The 22,362-nt window shown below is 31.9% G+C and overlaps 2 protein-coding genes across 5 annotated transcripts; both read left to right on the top strand.

Annotated features, from left to right (window-relative positions):
* Nucleotides 1-1,021: 1,021 nt before the first annotated feature.
* LOC149482347 (proton channel OtopLc-like) lies at nt 1,022-11,895 on the top strand. Of its 3 annotated transcripts, none has more exons than XM_089704206.1 (14): nt 1,022-1,119; nt 5,026-5,135; nt 6,786-6,947; nt 7,352-7,513; nt 8,681-8,795; nt 9,002-9,104; nt 9,321-9,434; nt 9,513-9,964; nt 10,045-10,144; nt 10,242-10,414; nt 10,630-10,744; nt 10,913-11,067; nt 11,237-11,383; nt 11,695-11,895. In XM_089704206.1, the coding sequence occupies exons 2-14, from the start codon at nt 5,026-5,028 to the stop codon at nt 11,866-11,868; spliced, it is 2,082 nt and encodes a 693-aa protein (XP_089560332.1). In that variant the 5' UTR covers nt 1,022-1,119; the 3' UTR covers nt 11,869-11,895. The 3 variants fall into 3 exon arrangements, with proteins under 3 accessions (XP_089560332.1, XP_089560330.1, XP_089560331.1); XM_089704204.1 differs by lacking the exon at nt 1,022-1,119 and adding an exon at nt 4,563-4,808; XM_089704205.1 differs by lacking the exon at nt 1,022-1,119 and adding an exon at nt 4,563-4,726.
* Nucleotides 11,896-12,965: 1,070 nt separating this feature from the next.
* Nucleotides 12,966-19,861, top strand: LOC149482348 (proton channel OtopLc-like). 2 transcript variants are annotated; one of them, XM_089704247.1, is made up of 11 exons: nt 12,966-13,117; nt 13,366-13,467; nt 15,701-15,814; nt 16,303-16,420; nt 16,677-16,764; nt 17,024-17,232; nt 17,817-18,251; nt 18,636-18,848; nt 19,028-19,251; nt 19,390-19,585; nt 19,679-19,861. In XM_089704247.1, exons 1-11 carry the CDS (start codon nt 13,083-13,085, stop codon nt 19,859-19,861), a joined length of 1,917 nt encoding a protein of 638 aa, XP_089560373.1. In that variant the 5' UTR covers nt 12,966-13,082. The 2 variants fall into 2 exon arrangements, with proteins under 2 accessions (XP_089560373.1, XP_089560374.1); XM_089704248.1 differs by lacking the exons at nt 12,966-13,117; nt 13,366-13,467 and adding an exon at nt 14,969-15,221.
* The last annotated feature ends 2,501 nt before the right edge of the window (nt 19,862-22,362 follow it).

A 22,362-nucleotide genomic window follows, 5' to 3' on the forward strand; every position in this document is an offset into this window, starting at 1 on the left:
TGGTTCTCGCAATATAACGTATCGAAGTGTGACTGTGACTAAGGATCTTTTGCCGGTGTCAGTATTATTATGTTTGTAGAGCTTAAACTGCACATCTCAGGTGAGTACAGTTTTAATATGTTGTGTAATAAACCCTAGAGATTGATTTTACAGTGGGAACTATCCAATTTTAGGCTCATCTGTCGAAATATTTGCTTGGGCATTGATGCCTCAGGTTAGGTCAAGTTGCCATTGACCGCTGCGTGGCAACTTGACCGACGCCTAGGGTTGACACAAAAAATAACGTGACTGCATTTTTCCTTTTTTTTATCTGTTTCGAGTTTTGCATAGTAAAATCAATAAATTTGCTGCAAATTTCGGAGAATCCAGATACTTATACTCTCTTTGATGACAACGATTTAGCATATTTCTAATGAAAAATAAATGTTTCCTTACCTATTAATAAATACCTATAAGTATTAAGTAATAAACATAAACATATGTATTAAATTTAGTTTAATAAATAAATAGTTCATTAAAATTTGAGTCTTGTTTGTGACAACCCTATCCGACATGTAATGCTTTGTATGAAATCATTACAAATCCCGTGGCAACTTGACCAGGTAGCCAGAGCCTAACAGTTTATTGTAAAGCTTCGGGCTGCAATATTTAAAAAGTCGAAGACTTAAAAAGTAATAGCAACTTAGCCTAAAACAAGAATGTTAAGCATCTACCTATGAAAACTGATGTGCAAGGTCAAGATACCACATCAGTGTCAACTTGACCTGTATTACGTTTATTTGTAAATAATTTCAGATTCAATATATTTTAAAGAAATACCTAGTAAAAGTGAATGATGAAATCATTCATGACATGAACAAATCATAAAATGTTAATAAAAGTTTAACATAAATAAGTTAGTTAAGAAAAAGTAAAAAAATGTGGTCAAGTAGCCACATTTGACCGGTAATTAGCAAGTCTGTGGTCGCTGCGATATGAACGCACAAAAACCAGTAGAAAATGTAGTAATGGATCGAGTACACCCAGGAAATTATATCTAAGCAACTAGTCGTGTATTCTGCCAAATATTGTGTAAATATTATTAAGAATATTTGAAGAAAGAGTTGGTGTAAATTCAAAGTAAGTGCAATATTTCTTAAATTTAAATTCTTATATTATTAAATAATGATATTGACTAAAGAATTAATTCAAATATACAATAATATTTATCAATTAGGTATACTGTATTAATGATTTCAAAAAATAATTTTATTAAAATTTATAACTATTTAATAAACAGAGTTAAATAAACAAATTACTCACTGGGATAATATTAAACATTGATCTTTCTTATAATATTATAAGCCATAATTATATGAAATGTTTATTATTTTGCCCTCGTGTTTTACATGTACATACCTTTAACTAATCTTTCGTCTTAGACATAATGTTGTATAATTTTTATATTAGGTTTATTGTGAGTGCAATTTAATGTGATAATATAAGTCTTATGACGATGATGGAATAGATAAAATACGTGTGTTTGCTTGCAATTGCTAGGAAATATATTGACTTTCTATACAGATTGATAGAAAATTCTTTTGCCAATAAAACTTACAATAATTAAAAAAATACTTACATAACTTATTCATTCTAAATTAATAATTACATGTTGCTTGTAATTTTTTTAAGTATAGTATCCAGTGCATTTGTGTATTCACATCAAAAGTTTATGTTCAAATATGCTCAATTTTGATTTTAAATAACTGCTAGAGTCTTTACAACAAAAAACAAATATGAAAAATCTCTGAAATCTCTCTTTATTATTAAATCTCTCTTTGTTGTTACATGTGCAAATGTAAGATTAATTATAAAATGTTTGTTTTTCACTTTTAATTTATAGTTTTGATTTAATTCCTTTGAAATCATTGTGCTCTACATGCCTTAAGGAATTTAGAATCTTGAAAACTTTAACAAGAAATATAATTGTATTGTTACAGGATAGAATTAAGTTAAATCAAATTCTAGTTTAAGCGCTACGATTTTACAAAGTTTGAGTACACTATACTTTTCGTAGCTAATAATTATTAAAAGCTCTTTTAGTTATTTTATAAATGAGGTTAAATTATTCTAATTACATATTTGGTTAAGCGAAGTTGCAAGTTATACATATACCTGAATATCAATAAATATTCATCTTCGTCATCAGTCATCACTACCTTTTCAAAGGGATTTATGTAAATTGATACCTGGTGCAAATTGAGGCACATCACGACGTGCTAAAATGCCGCGTAATATTATTTTCATATCAATTCACACGAAATAAACATTTTAATAACATACCTACTTTATTGGTCAAAACAAACTTGTGTCTGACTTGAAACAAACAGATAACAATTTCATACAATTTTTCTTTTATTTATTTTTCCTCATTTCTCATCCATACAACCGTAATATTATGTAAATAAAGAATACACAAGGTTATACCTACAAGGAGGTAAAATAATAAATCGACTGTAAAAGCTAAATAGACCTTATAAGTCCTAATTACTTTTAATAAGCAAATTTAAGAGAAGAATGTATAAATTGCATCGCTCACCTGAGCTGAAATAAAAAGATGTTTAGAGTACGCGTGCATACAAACATTCATATTATTTCTTGCTTCTGAGATTAGAAAGGATATATTAGTCAGTGCAGAAATTCAAAGCTTCGTAATATTTTGCGGTTTCTTAATGTTGTTTTTTCACCTGAAGGAATTACCTATTCCTTCAGGTGAAGAGGTATTCTTACTAGCTGGCATTAAGCGTCAAAAGTTGTGAGGTGCGTTTGTACGCGAGTTTAAACTAATAATAAAAGTCCTGTTACGAAATCCACTAGAAGGAGGACAGAGGATATACAATCTATGTATAATAATTATATATTCTGTGTATGTATTTTAGAATTATCTATAAACGCGGACAATACAGAGCGATTGCATCGTCCAAAGATCACTATAATATACTTAGAAGATTAGTAACACAATAGACACCATATATACTTACAAACAATCTCATTTTAAATTTAAATAACGAAATATTTATCGACTACTATTTACTCATATTACCTACTACCTATTTATAATTAGTTCGATGAAATTCACAATTGCAAAACCTCATACTTTTGATATCCGTTCTATTTATTCCATATAAAATTTAAAGACAAAAATTAAAAGTTATAATAAAACATCAATGGGTGTTTTCCAATTTTCCAAACTCCTTTATCAAGTTCGTGAATGGCAACACATCCAAGTCGGCCCTTTTCCTAATATTTGTTAGCGGCTTTTTGTTTACGTGAATCACTGTGAGTTTAGAGTGCAGCGACATAGCATCAGGTGCGATATTCAGGCAAATATTTTATGAAAATACCAAGAATGTTACGGATAGGGTTGCGCTGTTATATCGATATATTGCGAATATTTCTTATGGAAATATGTTTTGGTTATACCAATTCGATGTTGATTTTTATTGTTATAGCACAATTAAATGAAAAGTTTCATTTCATACCATCTTAATAATTCAATTTTACAACTTATTAAAATTATAAGCTTTAGTATCTTACTGTGATTATTAGATCTAACATTTTGTTTTAATAAAGCAAACAACGTGACATAGAAACTGACTTTAGCTCTAACGGTCTAACCTATAACATTTTAAAAGTAATTATCTCTTTATTTATTTTAAATGAGTTTTCAAATGAAAAATAATTAAAAATGTAGATTAAATATCGAGAACAATGTTAGTAGACATGACTAAGGAGGGGTGTCGCGTCGCGGCCGCATCCTACAGCCAAACGGTAAACACTTTGCTGTAATCTCGAGATGAGAAAACTTTCAGTTCTCTTAATTCAGAAACTTATTCAACAACCTAACAACCTTAGAGCGGACCGCCCGGCGGACACAAGACAAACAAACTTACTCTTTAATCTTTGTCTCTATTAGAATAAACATTTAATAATTATAACATTGCAATCGTCTTTAAAGCGTAGATAATTTTCCAGGACCACAACTTAAAATAAAACAAAAATGTTGCTACAGACAATTTCTGTTACTTTTTACAACACGTAAGACTTTTTCTCCTTGTAACTAACACACGCTTGTGTCTACTTAATCCGTAAATATCTTGAAATAAAAAGGGGCTGAATATCGATCGTATTAAAAAAGTTATTTTTAGTGTCATATAACCAACTCAACGGTTTTAAACGAAGGTATTTGCATGTGCAAAAGCAAATGAGTTTATATCTAGAATTCATCACAAGGATATCTTCTTCTATATCTCAATCTTGTTATAAATATTTTTGATCTAAAAGCGTGCGTATTGATATGATGCTCATAATTATTACAACAAGTAACAACCATACATAGTACCTACATACGCATTCGCCCTTGAAACAGATAGCTAAAATGTTTTATAATTTTATATACTGAGAGAATCTTTAGGTGAATGGAGATATCTTGAAGATATATAGTTTCAAGGATCAATGATTATCTCCATAATACCGTTAAGTAGACGGCTGACATAACCGCTCCACACTGCTGTAAACAAAATCTTTGTGTTCAGTGTTGCGATTAGTATACTTTTGCTTTTATCGGAGACGCGTGACTTCAGCCAAGAGCTGAACGTATAAGTTGAAGCGTTGAAAAATGTAAAAATAAAGCAAAAACATTCGCTAGAAGCAATTTGGATGTGCCGTGTCAATTCAATTACCAACGGTGAGCGCTACAGTATCTCGTTGGAGATTAGGGCAATGAAAAAATATTGCAGGAAAAAATCTAACAAACATTTAATAGACAGGTAGGTGGCTATTTCCATAGGCGGTGTTATTGTACGGTTTTACGTTTGTATTTTGTTTTACAATACCTTTAGTTTCCTTTCAAATAACGTCAAAACATTACAAGTTAATGAGCGTTCTATTGTTAAAAATTGAGATGTATGAGTATGATTTTGCGCTTATTGATTATTCGCGTTTGTTGTTTCGTGTGAAGAATACTTATATTAGTTTGTTCCACAGATGAGTCCCGGCAAACGGAATTCACTAGGCGATCCGAGCGAACCTCGTCCTACCATCACCATTACTGACATGGATACAGTTCACGAGGAAAATGACAATGACAACGACAGGTAATACATAATGCAACTTTTTTTTAGAATATGCTGTGATTTGAACAAGTTTAATACTTAATAATGAGACTTGTTCCATTTAAACACTCTTTTGAAGTGTCAACCCGAGTGAAATATGAAGCCTATAATTATTATTAACTATGATCAAATTATATAACATCACTTAACAAAATTGGTAGTAACAAATTACTTATACAGTATCATGATAAAGATTATGATTTTATCAAAAAAGTAAAAAAAATATCCTTACCATTTATTAAGTTATTTAATAAGGTACTCTTAAATAACTAAATAAATGATAATGGCTGTATTTGGACAACAATTAATCATCATCAAATTAAAAATCTTACGGCATAAAATATATAAATGCGTAAAAATATGCAGAATTTCAGAAAATGTAAACCATAAAAAGATTCAATGTTTAAACTTAATTAAAGTTTCTGTTATAATGTATTTTCTTTTGAACCTCGCGGCTGCGGCTTATCGCTGAGATCAGTTGCACGCATATCTGCCGGTAGATTAAAGCATTTGTGCAAATTTACTGCAACTTACCCCTTTAATAACATATATAAACAACAATAAATAATATAGTTTTAACCGAGACTCATATTAAAACACGTACAAACCTAATTGAATCAGTAAAAAAGTTCGAACATTTATTATTTTGAAAGGAAATAAATTTTTCGTAAAAGCTACTCAACTTTGTTCGTGTATTATTTAACCATATATATTCAATGGATATAGTGAGTAGCCAACGTAGCTTTGAGGGATTTTTCCAGGAACGATTTCAGAGATTTTGTGCTCAATACTTCTATGTATAGTGTAACACAAAACTTATAGCTATACCTAACTTACATTTTGTTGGAAATAGTATAAAAAGCATTTATTATATTAAATAATATTTTAGGTTAGCAATAGATCTGAATTATATACTAACTATTCAAGAGACGGTTTTCCATGTCTGGAGTTATTTAGATATTTAAACATATGTAGTAACAGATTCTCTTCGTATATTTTGTGAAAATCAAACCAAACAAAATCGCATCGAAACACGTTATGCAGAATGAAAAGTGTGAATGTGTACAGAGAGATTTCGATGCATAACGGCAGCAGCAAAGCTTCGGAAATATTTATGACATTTGATAGACTGCTTTGTGCCGGTTAATACAATCTCCCTGGTTCGTTTCACGCTCTGAGTTGTTATGTGTTAAGGGAACAGTTTAAAAATAACATTAACTGCAGTTATTACTATTACTTACAGGTATTTATAGCTCGGGTTACGATTTGTTATATGATTATACGACCGTTAACTAGATAATCGACAGTTCTAGTTATGTGCGACATTTATTTCACACCAATCATTGATTTTTTGCAAGAAAAAAAATATAATACTTACATCCAATTGTTCCGCCGGTTTGGTAACAATTTTTCCTTACTTGATAGAAATAGAAAGTTTTATAGCTTCTAACTTCCTTGAGGAACTTTTTTACCATCTGATATAGAAATTCAAGTGCTTATAATTTTCAAATGTACTTATTTCTTCATATTCAAATTTATCATGAATTCAACTTTATGTTTCATTGTTATTTATTACATGAAAACTACGATTTACACAACACATTGTACAGCATGTTCACTTTTACTCTACAGTGATGAGTCTTCATATTCTGATGTTACAAGACTCCGGGAACGAACGCGGGCCATGCTGGGCCATGCTGCAGAGCCTCTCATACAAAACTCCCACTCGCAACCAAACAGCCGACGTATGTCATGCGACATTGATGCTAAAGTAGCAGCAAATCTCAACACAAGGTAAAGTTTATAAAAGATAAATTTTCTCACTAGAATTAGGCTCTAGAATAACGAATAATAATAACACACTGTGTAAAGTTAGATTGTAAAGGAGAATTGAAATGTATTTACGTCTGTTTAGTTAATAACCGGCTCCGACACGGCCGACACTTCTTTGAAAATATATGAAGGCTTTAAATCCTCTTTGTTATAACATATATAATAATTATATCAGCTAGGTTTAAGGCTATCCATTTTTCTTTCCTTTTTTCATATGCGCAATGAAGTCGACAATACGATTAAAACCTGTAAAACTAACTTTTTTGACCGTGAATACAAGACTATACGCAGAACGAAGTCGACAACTAAGTTCATTAAACCCGTAAAACTAACTGTAGCATACTCTACTCTTTTATTTTATACAGGCGTCCGTCAGCAATAATAGCAGCATTCCGCAGACCGTCCCAGGCTCTAGCGCTATGTGCTGCAACCCAACGGCGTTTCCTCTCAGAGCTGTCACCGCACTCTCGGACCTCCATGGCCTCTACTCATGATGCACCGCCATCATCTGCGGAGATTTTGGGACAGTAAGTATATAAAGTATAATTAATTGAACAATGAAGATATAAATCATAGGCTCGTCTCAACTTCTGCTTAAATAATACTGTTTAAAATTGTTGAGTGGAATTGCAACGTCGAACTCTTCTTTTAATGTATACTTTTAATGTATCACGTATGTTATGTTAGATTTAACTGAAACCATTTCAAAATAATCTTAATTATCAGTTTTTCATATAAAAAAACTCTGAACTCTCAGTACAAGCTGTGAGTGACAATTTTCACTCAATTTATAATGTTCTTTACTAAGGTTCTTTATACATTACTTTAATACGATATTTAAAACAGTTGAAAGCATACTTTTAAGTTACAAACAACAACAACAAATAATATACTTTGAAAAAGATATCATAACGGTTTTGAATAGCATTATTCATAGATATTTAACTTCACAGTGAGCATAACCAACGCATAAACATATATATAGACCTCAGATCTAGTGCAACGGTAAGCTCACTAGGATACACTGATATCATATAGAAGTGGACGTATAATCAAAATATATTGTTCGTTATAGTAAAGATCTATCAGAATTCAATAATATACTTAAGCAATATGTATATACATAATATGTTCGAGTACGAAAGATCATTGTCTTCTTGTAACAATGCAGACATCAGTTGAAGTAAGACATTGTGTTACACTATCCACAAAGCCAAGCGCATCTACGCGTCAAATCGATTCAAAAGGGTCCTTTATTCGTCAATATACGGTGGTAATCAACGCTAGGGAAGGTTAATATAATATCAATATATAATATCAATATAATATCAATGTATTGAAGTAATAATCTTCAGTGTGTATACTATCAAATGTCAAACAAATCGGTTCCGCTTACAACGATATAGAAAATATCTTCATTTTCTATCTTTCCACCCGCGGCCCGCTTTGTCTAAAACTTAGCAAATTACATCAAATAACCTTCCTCCAGCTGCCAGCACCATTCTTTCTTAAAAAATCGCATTAAAATCCGTTGCGTAGTTTTAAAAATATCCCAAATGACTTTAATCAGTCGCTTTTCTGTTGTTTTAATTAATTGGTTATAAAGATGAATAAATACTTTAAATAAAAATACATTTCATATAGGTCTTACATATTCTTAGAACTAATTAGAATAAAAATGTATTGTTTTCTAGTGAAGCTCTCAGTAAGGCATTGTCGGCGCTGTACGCCAAGCTGCTCGTAGTTCTCGGTCTAGCATTTCCTGTGACGGAAGTTATCGCAAATGGTGTCCCAGATGCCTATTACCAGGTAAAATACTTACTATTTTATTTTCCTTTTCATTTTGCTGTATTCAAACGAGATCGGTAATAGCTTTCTAAAGGAACTCATTATTGAGCTTACTTATGATACTTCATACCTACTTATATATGATTTATGTATATTTCTATTGTACTGTACATTAAGATGATTAGACTTATTAACCGTCGCTTATTTACACAACAATTTCTTTTCAGGGATTTTATTTATATTTGTATTTAGTGTCGTTACTGTTCGTGATATTTCAATATGCGAATATTATGCGTCAGAAAGCGGTGACGATGATAATTCAAGACCACGGTAAGAATCCATGTTCGTTAATATAAAAATATCAACTGTAGTAATTAGCCGCATTTGCGTAACAAAATGCGACATTAAAAACACATCTCGTTTGCATAATTGCTTTATCCAAGAATACCTTCTTATGTATACAACTAACGTTTTCCTATTTGTATCGTCGTTAACTAAATGTGGCATTGTTCAGATTTATTTCAACCTGAACCTTCATGTTTACAGGAGTAATTGATAAAGATGACAAAAGTACGGGAAAAGCGACTCCCAACGAAAAACTAAAACGAAAAGAGACAATTACTAGATACGGAAGTTTCTATTTAAGATTGGGTGCTATTGGTAAACCATTTTACATTAAAGAACCATAATGATAAACACCATACCACAATTACCTATTAATTTTTTATTATTTCTCAGCTTTTGGAATCGGATCAATGGTATACAGTGGACTAGAATTCGGTGAATATTTTGAAATGAAAGACAGATGTCGATCCGTTCTTTCGGCATTAACTCCTGCACTTCGTATGGCGTTAACTCTAGCTCAGATGCAGTTTATCTTCCTTACAAATAAAGACATCGAATCCGGCAGTAACAAATTAATTCAGAGATTCGGATTTATGCACATGATAGCAGCGAACCTCTGCGAATGGCTCTATGTCCTCGTAGAGGAAACTAAACACGAAATACATCATCTGGAACATTCTATGATCTCTAAATCAAACAATACACAAAATTTAACCCCAGACACGCCATGCCGGAGATCTAATATCATGGGTACATTGGTTCAAAATGCTTCACCATTTCTATTTCCGTGCACAATTGAGTATTCCCTCATATGCGCAGTTATTTTGTATGAAATGTGGAAAGAGGTAAAAATTCATTACTTTATTTCATAATCGATAAGTAAATAAATAAATTGCTAAACAAATATATATTTTTACGTCTGTAGGTCAAATGCACACCAGAAGACTTTGAAAAGAAATTGATGTATGTTAAGAACAAATCTCGGAGCAATTCAGTTACACCTGAAAAAATTCTGCAACAATTCGGTAAGAAATTAAATTTTCAATAAGCACACGCGCCATGAGTCAATAAGGGATAAAGAAAAAGTAATCAAAATTATATAAAGGTTTTCTTTGCTTTCAGCGGGCATGCTTGGAGTCAGTTCACCCAACGGAAGTCGCAATGCCTTACATCATTTCTCTGTAGATTGCTCACACGCCCACAGAGGGCTATTCGTGGGAATTCTTGTCATAGTCTTAACCATTATATCCCTTATAATGTTCTTCGTATTGGCACACCATAATAATACAGTTACTGTGAGTATTTCACCTATATGTATCAATCATGTATCAATAAAATGAATTTTGAAGAAAGAAAGAAAGAATTTGACAAAGTAAATGTTAATTGTTGCTACAAACATATCTCAAAAACAGTTAGATCCATCTATTGTTTTATTTTATATTATTATTTGTCTAATATAAGGTTCAATGGAACATCTCATGCTAATAAAATACGGTGAATCATTTTTCAGGATGCCATATTCGAGGTTAATATTTGTGAATTGATCTTATATACGTTATCAATTCTCGCTACGGTAATTGCAATGAAACAAATGAGAGCATTGCCTTATAAGCGAAAATCACAAGGTGCGTAGAAATTATTTCACTATTATTTTATCTGCACCCATTACATTCTCTTAACCATTTATTGTGTCTGGTATAACTAAGTTCTTAATTAAAACTTTTGCGTCAAATAATTTATATCGCGATTACCAGAATGTATTATTGAGCTTTTGTTTGTATTTTGTGTTACAGCTGTTCTGGGCTTGGATACATCGCTCCTAATCCTGGCCCAGTCGGGAATGTACGTTTACTGTATGTTCAGTCTCATAGGATGCCATCACACGCTCTATAGTTCTAACAGTTCCGGTCTCACAGGATTTTTCTCAGAATTTCTATCTTTGAATCAGGTACTTTAATAAAATATTTAAGAAATAACATTTGGTGAACGATATTAAATTAGCTTTAGGTAACCTGGTAGAAATAAATGAACATGTTAAAAGTTCTTGATAAACAAGAACAGGCAGTTGAATCGGTTAAAAAGACTACTTTTCTTATTAATTTTTATTACTTTTACAGACTACGTTACAAACTTTATTTATAATCGACGCATGGTGGCGAAGGTGCGCAAATTCTGAACAACGAAGTAACAAACCTGGCCGACAGTTGGTCACGTTTCTGCTAGTCGCCAATATGGCCATGTGGGCTATAAATACATTAGAGAAAGTAAGACTTAATGTATCTATATTAATCTTATGAATTTTAACACAAATACATGCTCTTAAAAAGTAAAATACCAACTCTAGAACATTAATGTTTCACCTGCCGATTTTCTCTAGTGGCAATAAAATAAGACGACAATTTTTTAATGCCAGCCCATTTTATTTATGTCATAATCAAGCTTTTCATCGCTTATAATATTTTTATGTATTTTATTTAGCTTTGTATATTTTATTCTAGAGAACATTGCATGAAATGTCCATGTATGATAAAGACAATAAAATAATCATAGTTTATTAACTATGTACGTTTTTCAGAATCGCGCAGAGTTCAGACCAGCTCACTTAGATTTCTACGGACCTTGGGGATGGACTATCATCACACATGTCTCCATGCCATTGGCTATATTCTACCGCTTTCATTCAACCATATGCTTGTTCGAGATCTGGAAGAACTCTTTCAAAAACAAGCCGATTTACTTAAATGTGTAACGTTCAATAAATACATTTTTATGATTATTCGAGTCTTTTATTTATGACAGATTTAACCTAAACAGATAATGATATGTCTTTTAGATTAAGAAATAAAAAGAAGCATTAATATAGTATGGTTTATTTTATTTTTAACCACAAGCTATTGTTGCGAGCTTTTCAATAAAAATATCGTATATCAAAATATTTGCGACACATAAGATTTACCTATAACAAATGATTTACGAATTGTATTTATTCTATTCCATAAAATATGTTATTTTACTTCATAATACGATTATACAGATCACATAATGTATAGCGTGAAATATTTCCTGACAAAAGTATAGAGGCCACAGGCTTCACACTATTTGTGTTTTCTGTAGAGCGTGACGTAGCGCTTAACACATCACATACTGTCCTTTGTCACGACAAACAAATAACAATACACTGTTAATTGTTTGCATTTACTCTACGGCTACATAATTACTTCATTTGTTCATTTCATTTGAAAAGTCCAATCGCAATCTCTCATATTTCGGTTGCTAATATAATTTTAAAGACCATAATTAAAATGAACAAAGTGGTAATTGATGACTCGTTTTATTTGTTGTTGGTATAAGTCACCAAGTAGCTCATATCTTTGGCATGCAAAATAGTTGTGAAATATCCTGAAAATTATGAATAACAAAGTATACATAGTATAGTAACATGATTGTTTAATGAAGAATTATCACTACGTTATACATATAATTATATTTGGAATTTTTGGATCTGTAAAAGTACGAATTAATATTATATTAAAATCTATGTCATTTGTGCATTATAACTACGTATTTACAAGCCATGTAACTATGAGAACCTAAACATTTATGACACTTAATTTTCACACTATATTTTTCCATGCGAGAAACTTTCCCAACAAAACATGGAGTATGGAAATGCAATCATATACTTACGTGATGGAATGTTATAAACTAAACGTTGACATAAGCTTTGAGACGATGACACTATCAGGTGTTTTAGGGATTACTGGATTGAAACGTCACGGAGTCACTTTTTGTACTTTTATTCAGTTTAACAGCGCAGATAGTATTTCGTCCTATTGTCTACAGACGTTTTAAGTGTGGTGATAATGTTTTGGAAGATACACGATACGTCTCAAACAATACTGTTTGGAATTATCTTTTCTTTCTCTGTATGATATATTGTAGATTGAAAAACACATTTAAAGGATGCAGGACGACATTATTTTAGAGGATGCAGAGTGGTAAGTAAAATGCAGATTTAAAACGTATTGATAAGTAATTTAATATAATTATCTCACAATTGGAACTTCACCAAAAGCTAAAGTAAAAAATAAGGACTATTTTACAGATTTTTTAATTCTGAAAAACGGGAAAAAATATTTTTATTGCAGCTCTATATTTAGAATATTTAAAATATAAAATATTTAAAATATAGAAGAGCATATACAAACATACAATCGTATCACTTATAGAAAAGTAACCCTTTCAGGAGGAGACATTATAGAGTGTGCTACGAACTTCGACCTCAACACGTTACCCATCCTATACGACAAACATCAACAAGCTTAGATCGAAAAAATCGGTCTAATAGGTAAATTGCCAAAGAATTTACTATCACTACCTATTCTAATTTGTAACATATTTGTATATAATATTTTGTATCCTTATTACATTGATACGAAGTTCCTTTAACTAAGCTGCTTCCAGCTTTTAAGTCTATACCATGAAAAAAGCTTTACTGACTTCTAAGAATGAAAATAAAATATCGTTTTGTACATAACATTCCATTTTATGACACTTTTACGGAACTTATTTTCTATAAAGTTATTAGAAAAGTTAGCAAAAATAGTAGTTAGTAAAAGTTAGTTTTATCGCTTTGACAAATGTATGAATACTAAACGTTACTTTCTATAGCCGAGTAAAGTACGATATAAATTTATTATTATCTGATTGTGCATTAGACGCAAAAGACTATTACAAATATTTACAAAATTATCAGGTTTTCATTGATTCCCGTTTTATTATAAAAACTTACTTTTTAAAATAAGTATGTTCAGTCGAATCGAATTAACGAAATTCAAAACTTACGAAATTTCGTAAAAAATCTCTCTACCTACTTAGAGATATAAGTAGATAGATTTAACTTTACGTTCGTCTAAATTACGATATTTCACTACACAGCATTCACAGACAAATTAATATGTCGCGTAACAAAATCGATTTAACTTATCCAACGTTTAAATTAAGATGCATCGACTGAAAAATAAACGTAGAGTTTAAATTTTCTCGTCAATTAAATAGAAGCAAAGGTTGATCGAGCAAGACCAAGGATAGCTTAGAGGTAGACATCTAATTAAGCGCGTAGTGTTGGAGATAAGGAGAGTGGGGGGTATAGCTCGTTAGGAGGACCGTCTGAATGTGACACCGGCCGCGCTAATTATTATTTAGCTTTACATCTAAATAAATCCAGACATACGCAAGCAGAAAACGCAGATTGCACGAATGAAAGTTGGAAGGCTCTTACTTCTCAAGTGCTGTCTTTTAAACTTCTGCAATGTTAACTAGCTAAGCTATTTCTTAACTGTTTACTAGGCTTATATTTCTGTTTTTTAACTATAATTAAATATGGGTCATAAAAATTTTAGTACAGTACTAAGTAAGAAACAGCTTCTTTGGATTCATATTTTATGTTTTATTTCTATCGAACAAATTCGGATAAATTAAAACCAAGATTATTTTGATGAATGTTGATAATAATAAGTATTCATACTACAACCATGAAACTGTACTTTATTATTTGTCCATCGCACAACTCACTTCTAGATAATCATGGAATATTTATTTAGATCATAAAACAATTGACTGTCATATACGTGACTTGCATGAAATGTCTGGCAAATCTAAAATTAATATAAAATAAATCTAAATTTATTATAAAAACAAACCTAGCACTTATTGCAAATATAAGCATGGTCCTGTTTAAACCACTTCACACCCTTATTATAAATTATCAAGAAGTAATTCTTAACACATACGCATTTGCGGCCAGCACACTAATGACGTGTTTTACTGTATACAGTCTAACACTGGCATCTCATGTATTCACATCTCTTCTAATGTACTTTTCATAAAACGATTGTAAATGTACAACAAGATTATAATAATATGTTACGTGCATAATATATTAAATTCGATAGAAAGAAAAACACTCCGTGTAATTTAATAACCGGTTTATCGATATAAGTGATAAATGATGGCGAAAAATAAAGAGAAATCCAATCAAAATATAGGCAAGGACTGGCGGGAGAGATCTGAACCGTTAGTGGCTGTACCTGAAGATGAAAGGTGAGTCTGCGAGCGCTTCATTAAAACCACTATTAGTCGATAAACGGTCTTCGGAATAAAACAACGTCTTACTTTAACGTTTCCGCTCAGTCGTGTATAATTAATATGTTGTAAACTTTTTAGTATTAATGATAATATGAAAGAATTTGCTATATTATTTTATCTACAGGAATTCAATATTAATTATTTTCTTAGCTGATACAAGACATGTAAATATTAAAACTTTAAGATTAGGAAGAAAAATGGATGAACGCAATGCAAAATTCATGACGAAAGTCGATTCTGTTTTGTTTTATTATATTCTGTTTGATTTTACAAAAACTGAAATCCTTCACCCAAAAACTAAAGTACAGTTTAAACATTTTATTTCTATGACAGATAAACGTTCAATCAACGGTAAAAAATTTAATATATTATAGTTTGCTTACATACCTAACAACACGAAAGTATGTACCATAAAGCTTCTTAATATTTTTCAGAGAGCATCCCCCACATTACCTGCCCCGGCTAAGCGTGGTATTGCCGGGCAGCACAAGCTCTAGTTCCGATCAGATACCCGTGCTCCCACGCCGACCACAATTGTCACATGGAGAGTAAGTCAGTCAAGGAGGTGGTTCTAATATATTTATAGTCATAATATTTGAAAAGGTCATCGATATAATTTATAGTCGACGTATGGGTATTTTTACATACAACGTACATAATAACGGCCCATTACAAATTGCGAGATATTATTTTATTGAATTCAAGAGTGTATATAGAAATTCATCAAATTACACAAATGAAGTAACTTTTAATTAGATTTTTATGAATTTGAAAAGTAGAAGAAAACACTCAATGTAAAATGCATAATAATGGAATAAAGGTATTCCAAAACAGAATATAGAACGTTACGTACATTCCACATTGTAACGTAATTACTGCTCATATTTCAAAATCTATCGGTATGCAATTAAATTATCCAGACATCGGTTAATATGCTACAATCTACACACAATACTGATTCTAATTTACTAAAATTCACCAGTCGTTATGTTATGGAACAATTGGCTAATTAGTTCAATATCTCATTTAATTCCAGCGAATCAATGACGGTTGTGCTGTCTGCATTTTATGCGAAATTATTAATAGTTCTAGGATTAGCTCTACCGATCACGAGTACTATTCAAAATGAACTCTACACCAACATTACATCAGACGTAAGTATTACTTATTCGGTATCTTGAATTAGGCATTATTCTTAACTGTAAAATAAGTCCCTAACAGTGGTAAACCAATGTAGCCATTTGATCTGAAATTTTTGAGGGGAATATAAAATTGTATACGAAAAATTATGTGATTTGAAAAGCTTCGATCGAGTTATTTATTCAATGCAATCTTTTTTAAATTGATTTTTTTATAAAAGATTTTATAAAAGACCAATTAACAAGAGGTTACTGTTTTTGTTTGTTTCAGATATTTACTATGTATTTGTACATCACTAGTATGCTTTTTTTAGCATACACTTTTTATCATCTTCGTATAACTAAAAATGGACGAGATGGTAAGATAATTATTCCTATACTTTTAACATAATGAAATTTAAAATACATTTAAGAACAAAATAATAATTTTATACCTGTATAACACTTGTTGCTATCAATTGTATGTCAGTATCCAGAAAATAAGTACTTACCCACATAGGTATTATTTTAAGGCATTAAATATAAGTACTATGAACCATCACGACCACTTCATAAAAACTTAAAACTGAAACGCACCTCTAGTAATATACCTATTGTACATGTTAAAATTTTTCACAGATAACGTTAAGCGGATAAGATACGGGAGTTTCTACCTGCACATGGGAGTGGCGGGTTTTAGCGTGGGGTCCATAATTTACTCGTGCCTACAATTTGGCGAATACTTTGATCTCTCAGGCGACTGTCAGCTGATCATCGTCGCTTTAAAACCAGCGCTTCGCATACTATTCATGGTTGCCCAAACAATATTTATTTTCTCTTATACTGACGTAAGTAAACAATTGCCATTGTACTACGAATTATATTCTTTGCTACGAATAATTTTATTTTGGAAATACAATAATTAAAGAAGATATTACGTGTTCTACTTATTACGTGTAAGTATTTTATTTTATTTATCAAAGTCGAAGAATATGGTGTAAACATAAATATTAAATACGTACAGATTAAAGGTACCTTACACAATAATGATGATAATAATCGATGATTATTACAATATTAAACATAGAAAAATAGCCTCTAGTTACATTAACCATCTTCGTGAAATCAAGTGTACGATCTCAATTTATACGTGCTAAATGGTTTAACACGAGAATTGAAATACATATCCCTACATATCCACACATTGTTAAATATTTATAATATTAATAATGTAGCTCTTCCTACTAACAATTGACGCGGTGCGTTTCTTTAAGTTCCTGCTTATAACAATAAAAATGTTTATTAAATGTTTGTACAATGCTAAGATACTTACCTACCTATCATTTATTTCCTTGTCCACATAAAGAGAAAAAAAACGTATTATTATACCGATATGAAAGCGGTGGTTAAAGCTTTCTATTTTTTTTTCTAGATCTTAGATCCAATGCGTGGTGTAGTACTAGACAGATTTGGCTTGATGCACCTTATAGCCACTAATGTGTGTGAGTGGCTCAATGTAGTTATTCAAGAAACAAGAGACGATATCGTAGCTGTAGCCTACGACCGTCCTGCTCTACTACGCTACACAAATATATCCGGACCATCCAAAGTCATCATCACAGAAGACCTATTTAACGATACTTCCTTGGAAAATTTGACAGATGTTAGAGAACTGAATATGACTGAATTCATACATTCCAATATAACTGCTACGATAGAAGCCTGGACATGCAACGTGTCTGATATGATAACACCCTTAATACGATCTATGAATCCATACTTAAGGCCTTGTGGAGTGGAGTACAGCTTATTGTGCTCTATAATAATAGCGGTTATTTGGAATGATATATGCACTGTACCGGGATCGGTGAGTTAGATTGGATTTTCAAGTACATATACGCAATTCAACATCTGAGCATAATATCTGTTACACAAATACCATATAAATATATATATAAAATTTAAGCAAATACATACTTATGTTAAATTGATTGTACATATAAACTTCTATTCATCTGTACATAAAATCACCCAAAAATATTTTTTAAAACAAATAAAAAAAATGTTGTGTGGTTTTATGAAACCACGGTAAAAGTGAAACTGTTCGAACGGTTCCGTACACTGCTTTGTGTAGCGCATGTCGCGCGACGGTCGGCTGCCGAGTAGGTATACCTACTCGGCAGCCGCGATACACGCGACATGCGCTACACAGACCAAAAAGTTTGAGACGATGTAATAAAAATAATTTCAGAAATCATCAAAACTGCCATATAATAATCAAGTTAAAGATGAGAATAGATGTTGTGGTAGAGTTAAGTCTAACTCTCATTTCTCTGTGGACTGTGGAAGTGCGCATAAGGGCCTATTCATGGGAGTCGCTGTGCTTGCCGGCACTATAGTCAGCCTTATGCTCTTCAATGGGTTGTTTCAAAAAGAAAACCACGTTGAACTTGCGTTGCTACAAGTAAGCTTTTATTAAAAACTCTTTTTTCGTGTCATAACAATCTCCTAAATACTATTACATGGAACTTACAAAAACGTATAAAAATAGAGATCGAAAACCGTAATAACAATAAATGTTAGGAATAAAATGTAATTTTTATTACTATTTAAATTTCATTAAACACTGCTTTTTCTATGTAGATAAACATATGGGAAACAATACTTTTTGTTCTCATGACCCTTTCCTCCGGGGCATGTCTTCACCGGATGCGCGCCCTCACTCTTCGACGAATGACATCTGCAATGCCTCTGGAACATGCTCTGTTGCTGATCACTCAGTGTGGAGTATATCTGTACTACTTATTTCAAATAATTGGCGCTGGATTTCATTTACATCGATTCCCAGAGTCTAGGAGAGCTACCAGGTAGATAAAATTGAGACTGAACGTATAGTTTATAGTTCTGTATACAATTTATATCTTAGATTATGGTTACAAGATGGTTACGTAGTAACTAATACTTAATCTGTGATTTATTTTAACACCCAAAAATCTAATTGGCAGGATAATATCACCTCTTTGTGCGGTTATACAAAGTTCATGTCAAACGCTGCTAGTATTAGACGCCTGGTCTCGGCGCTGCGCCAGTGGAAAAGACCGACCTGGTCGTCAGCTAGTCACCTTCTTACTCGTCGGAAACTTTGCGCTCTGGCTTCTAAATCGGGTTAAAAATGCAAGAGCTGAATTTCATCCACTGCAGGTTAATATTTCTAATCTTTAATTGCCTATTCGATGTTGTCTGATCGCTCATAAAAATACTATATTTTTTATTAATATTTTGATATTTTTTTAGATGCAGTTCTACGGAGTATGGGCATGGACACTTATCACTCATGTGTCAGTGCCATTACTAGTTTGCTACAGATTTCAAGCAACCGTATGTTTTTATGAAATATGGAAGAATTCTTATAAAAGAAAAAAATATAGTGGTGATGGATTTGAGGAAGAGATGGAATTAAAAAATCATGCAGCATAAATCGAAGTCTTTTATTTTAAATACGTGTTACTTTATTAGATAGACCATGGATAGACCCTTACTTCCTGGATATAATGCATAGGAAACTATCCTTTATTAATAGATGTACTGTTATTGAATTGTTCAATAAATAAAACCGAAGTTACCGTTAACTACATATTTTTTACAGTAAATTAAATAAGAATTTCAAAAGCACGGTAGTCGTTCATATAGATCCGAGTAAATGATATAGCACTACAATTATTGTATGGTTTGTTACATATTTTTAGTCAATATTTGTCACTATTTTATGACCAAAAAGACATTAAATAAATAACAATCAAAATTTATGTTAAATTAATAATAATTATACGAGACTTATCATTATTTTTATCATTGTAGTACCAGTTTGATAATTTGTGCAATTATTCCTTCTTTATTCTGAGTGTAATTTAATTTCCTAAAATTATAACATTATGTAGTTAGTGTAAGGTAGGTAGTGTAGATCCAATGTGAGAGTTCAGTAAAGTTTTAACAATTTTGAATTTTTAATCATGGAACTAGACTAATAATAATTTTATACTATATCCATACTAATATTATAAATGCGAAAGTAACTCTGTCTGTCTGTCTGTTACTCAATCACGCCTAAACTACTGAACCAATTTGCATGAAATTTGGTATGGAGATATTTTGATACCCGAGAAAGGACATAGGCTACCTTTTATTGCGAAATATGTACCACGGGCGAAGCCGGGGCGGACCTCTAGTTATTTATATAGACAAAATTTGCATATAATAATAATAATTTATTTATTAATAGAACATCAGAGGTCCACTTGTAAGTATTGTTTCTTAATTACTGTGTTAGTTTACATTGTTTTTATACAGTTTACATTTACATTAATTTAGATATTATCATTATTATCTAATATAATGTCAAGTTTTACTTTTAACTTTAACTTATCATTGTGAACTATAATATTTGGGCTTGAGTCCTTATGTATGGAGGGTAGAGGCAGGTCACACTGTTTTTTGACTCTATAAGTGTTCCCAAAATACTTAATAACATAAAAAAACGGAGCCAGAATAGCCGATGGTGCTGATGAAGTGAAACGCACGTTCGTTATAAAATAATTTTCCTCAAAATGTATATGTCGTGGCCATATCGTAGATTTGCTCATTTCATGAAATGGCCAATTTAGTTTGGCCAGATCGTCGATATGGCCAAACGTGGATGGCCATTTCACGAAATGCGACAATTTTGTTTCTTTTTTAAAAAGCGATTCGCTTCTGGCACTCGCGTTGTTTATTAAAGTCTAACCTAACCTAACCTAACTGTTTTCTATTGAAAAAACCATTCGCGTATTCGCCGGCGCTACCGCGGTACTAACTTAAATGACAATAAACAAGTTCTTAAAATATTCTGAATTTTTTAATGTATTATGGACTCTCTAAGATATTTTATACGATCTGGCCAAACGTGGATGACCAAATCGTGAAACGTTGACGATTTAACGATCTGGCCAAACTAAATTGGCCATTTCATGAAATGAGCAAACAGGCGCGGTCCTAGCCTGATATTTTGGGGGGGTCCCGCGGCTAGAAATGTAGCAACCCCCAAATTTTCAGCATTTACGGCCTCTTATTGCTCTGAGTTTACGGCTGTATCTCTTGATTGTGTTGGCTTAATAAGGTTGATTTTCTCACAGCATTTAGGGACTGTAGACTGTATTCGATATAAATTTTTGAGCTTGATGCGAGCGATGAGTAGGTACGATGAGATTTTTATTTATGGTGACGTGAATTATTGCGAATTATTGCTAATATTATAAATGCGAAAGTAACTCTGTCTGTCTGTCTGTTACTCAATCACGCCTTAACTACTGAACCAATTTGCATGAAATTCGGTATAGAGATATTTTGATACCCGAGAAAGGACATAGGATAGGTTTCATCCCGGAAATCCTACGGGAACGGGGTTTTCTTTGAAAACGCCAGCGAAGCCGCGGGCGGAAAGCTAGTAAGTAATAAATATTTTTAAAAATCAAACTTCTTCTTTATGCTGAAAATTTTCGCAAATTTCGACATTCGCAAGAGATTAAAAGCAAGTTTAAACGGAAATTTAGGTGTGCGAGTGACTCCGATTCACACTTGGCCATTTTTTATTTATTTTGTACAGTATAAGAATTTTTTTCTATTTTATCGAGTACGATTTTAGTCACGGGGAACATGACCCCCCCCCCCCCCTGGGACCGCGCCTGTGAGCAAATCTACGATATGGCCACGACATAATATATAAGACGGCTTTCATTATTAAGTTTTGATTTGAATAGCTTAGTGGTTAGTCTTTATACACCTGTATAAAGACTAACCACTAAGTAACTTATAACTACCTAGAATAAGGAGTTTTCGAGAAATCGGTCCTCTGGTACAGCAACGCCACCTATAATACAGTTTGGGAGACATTTGAATAAGGTATTATTATTATTTTTTTAATTTACTCTTTAATACAACTAAAC

Source organism: Colias philodice, chromosome 15 (assembly GCF_061535455.1).
Source record: "Colias philodice isolate Cphi_HAF_F1 chromosome 15, ilColPhil1 Martin Lab GWU primary, whole genome shotgun sequence".
NCBI classification, from domain to species: Eukaryota; Metazoa; Arthropoda; class Insecta; order Lepidoptera; family Pieridae; genus Colias; species Colias philodice.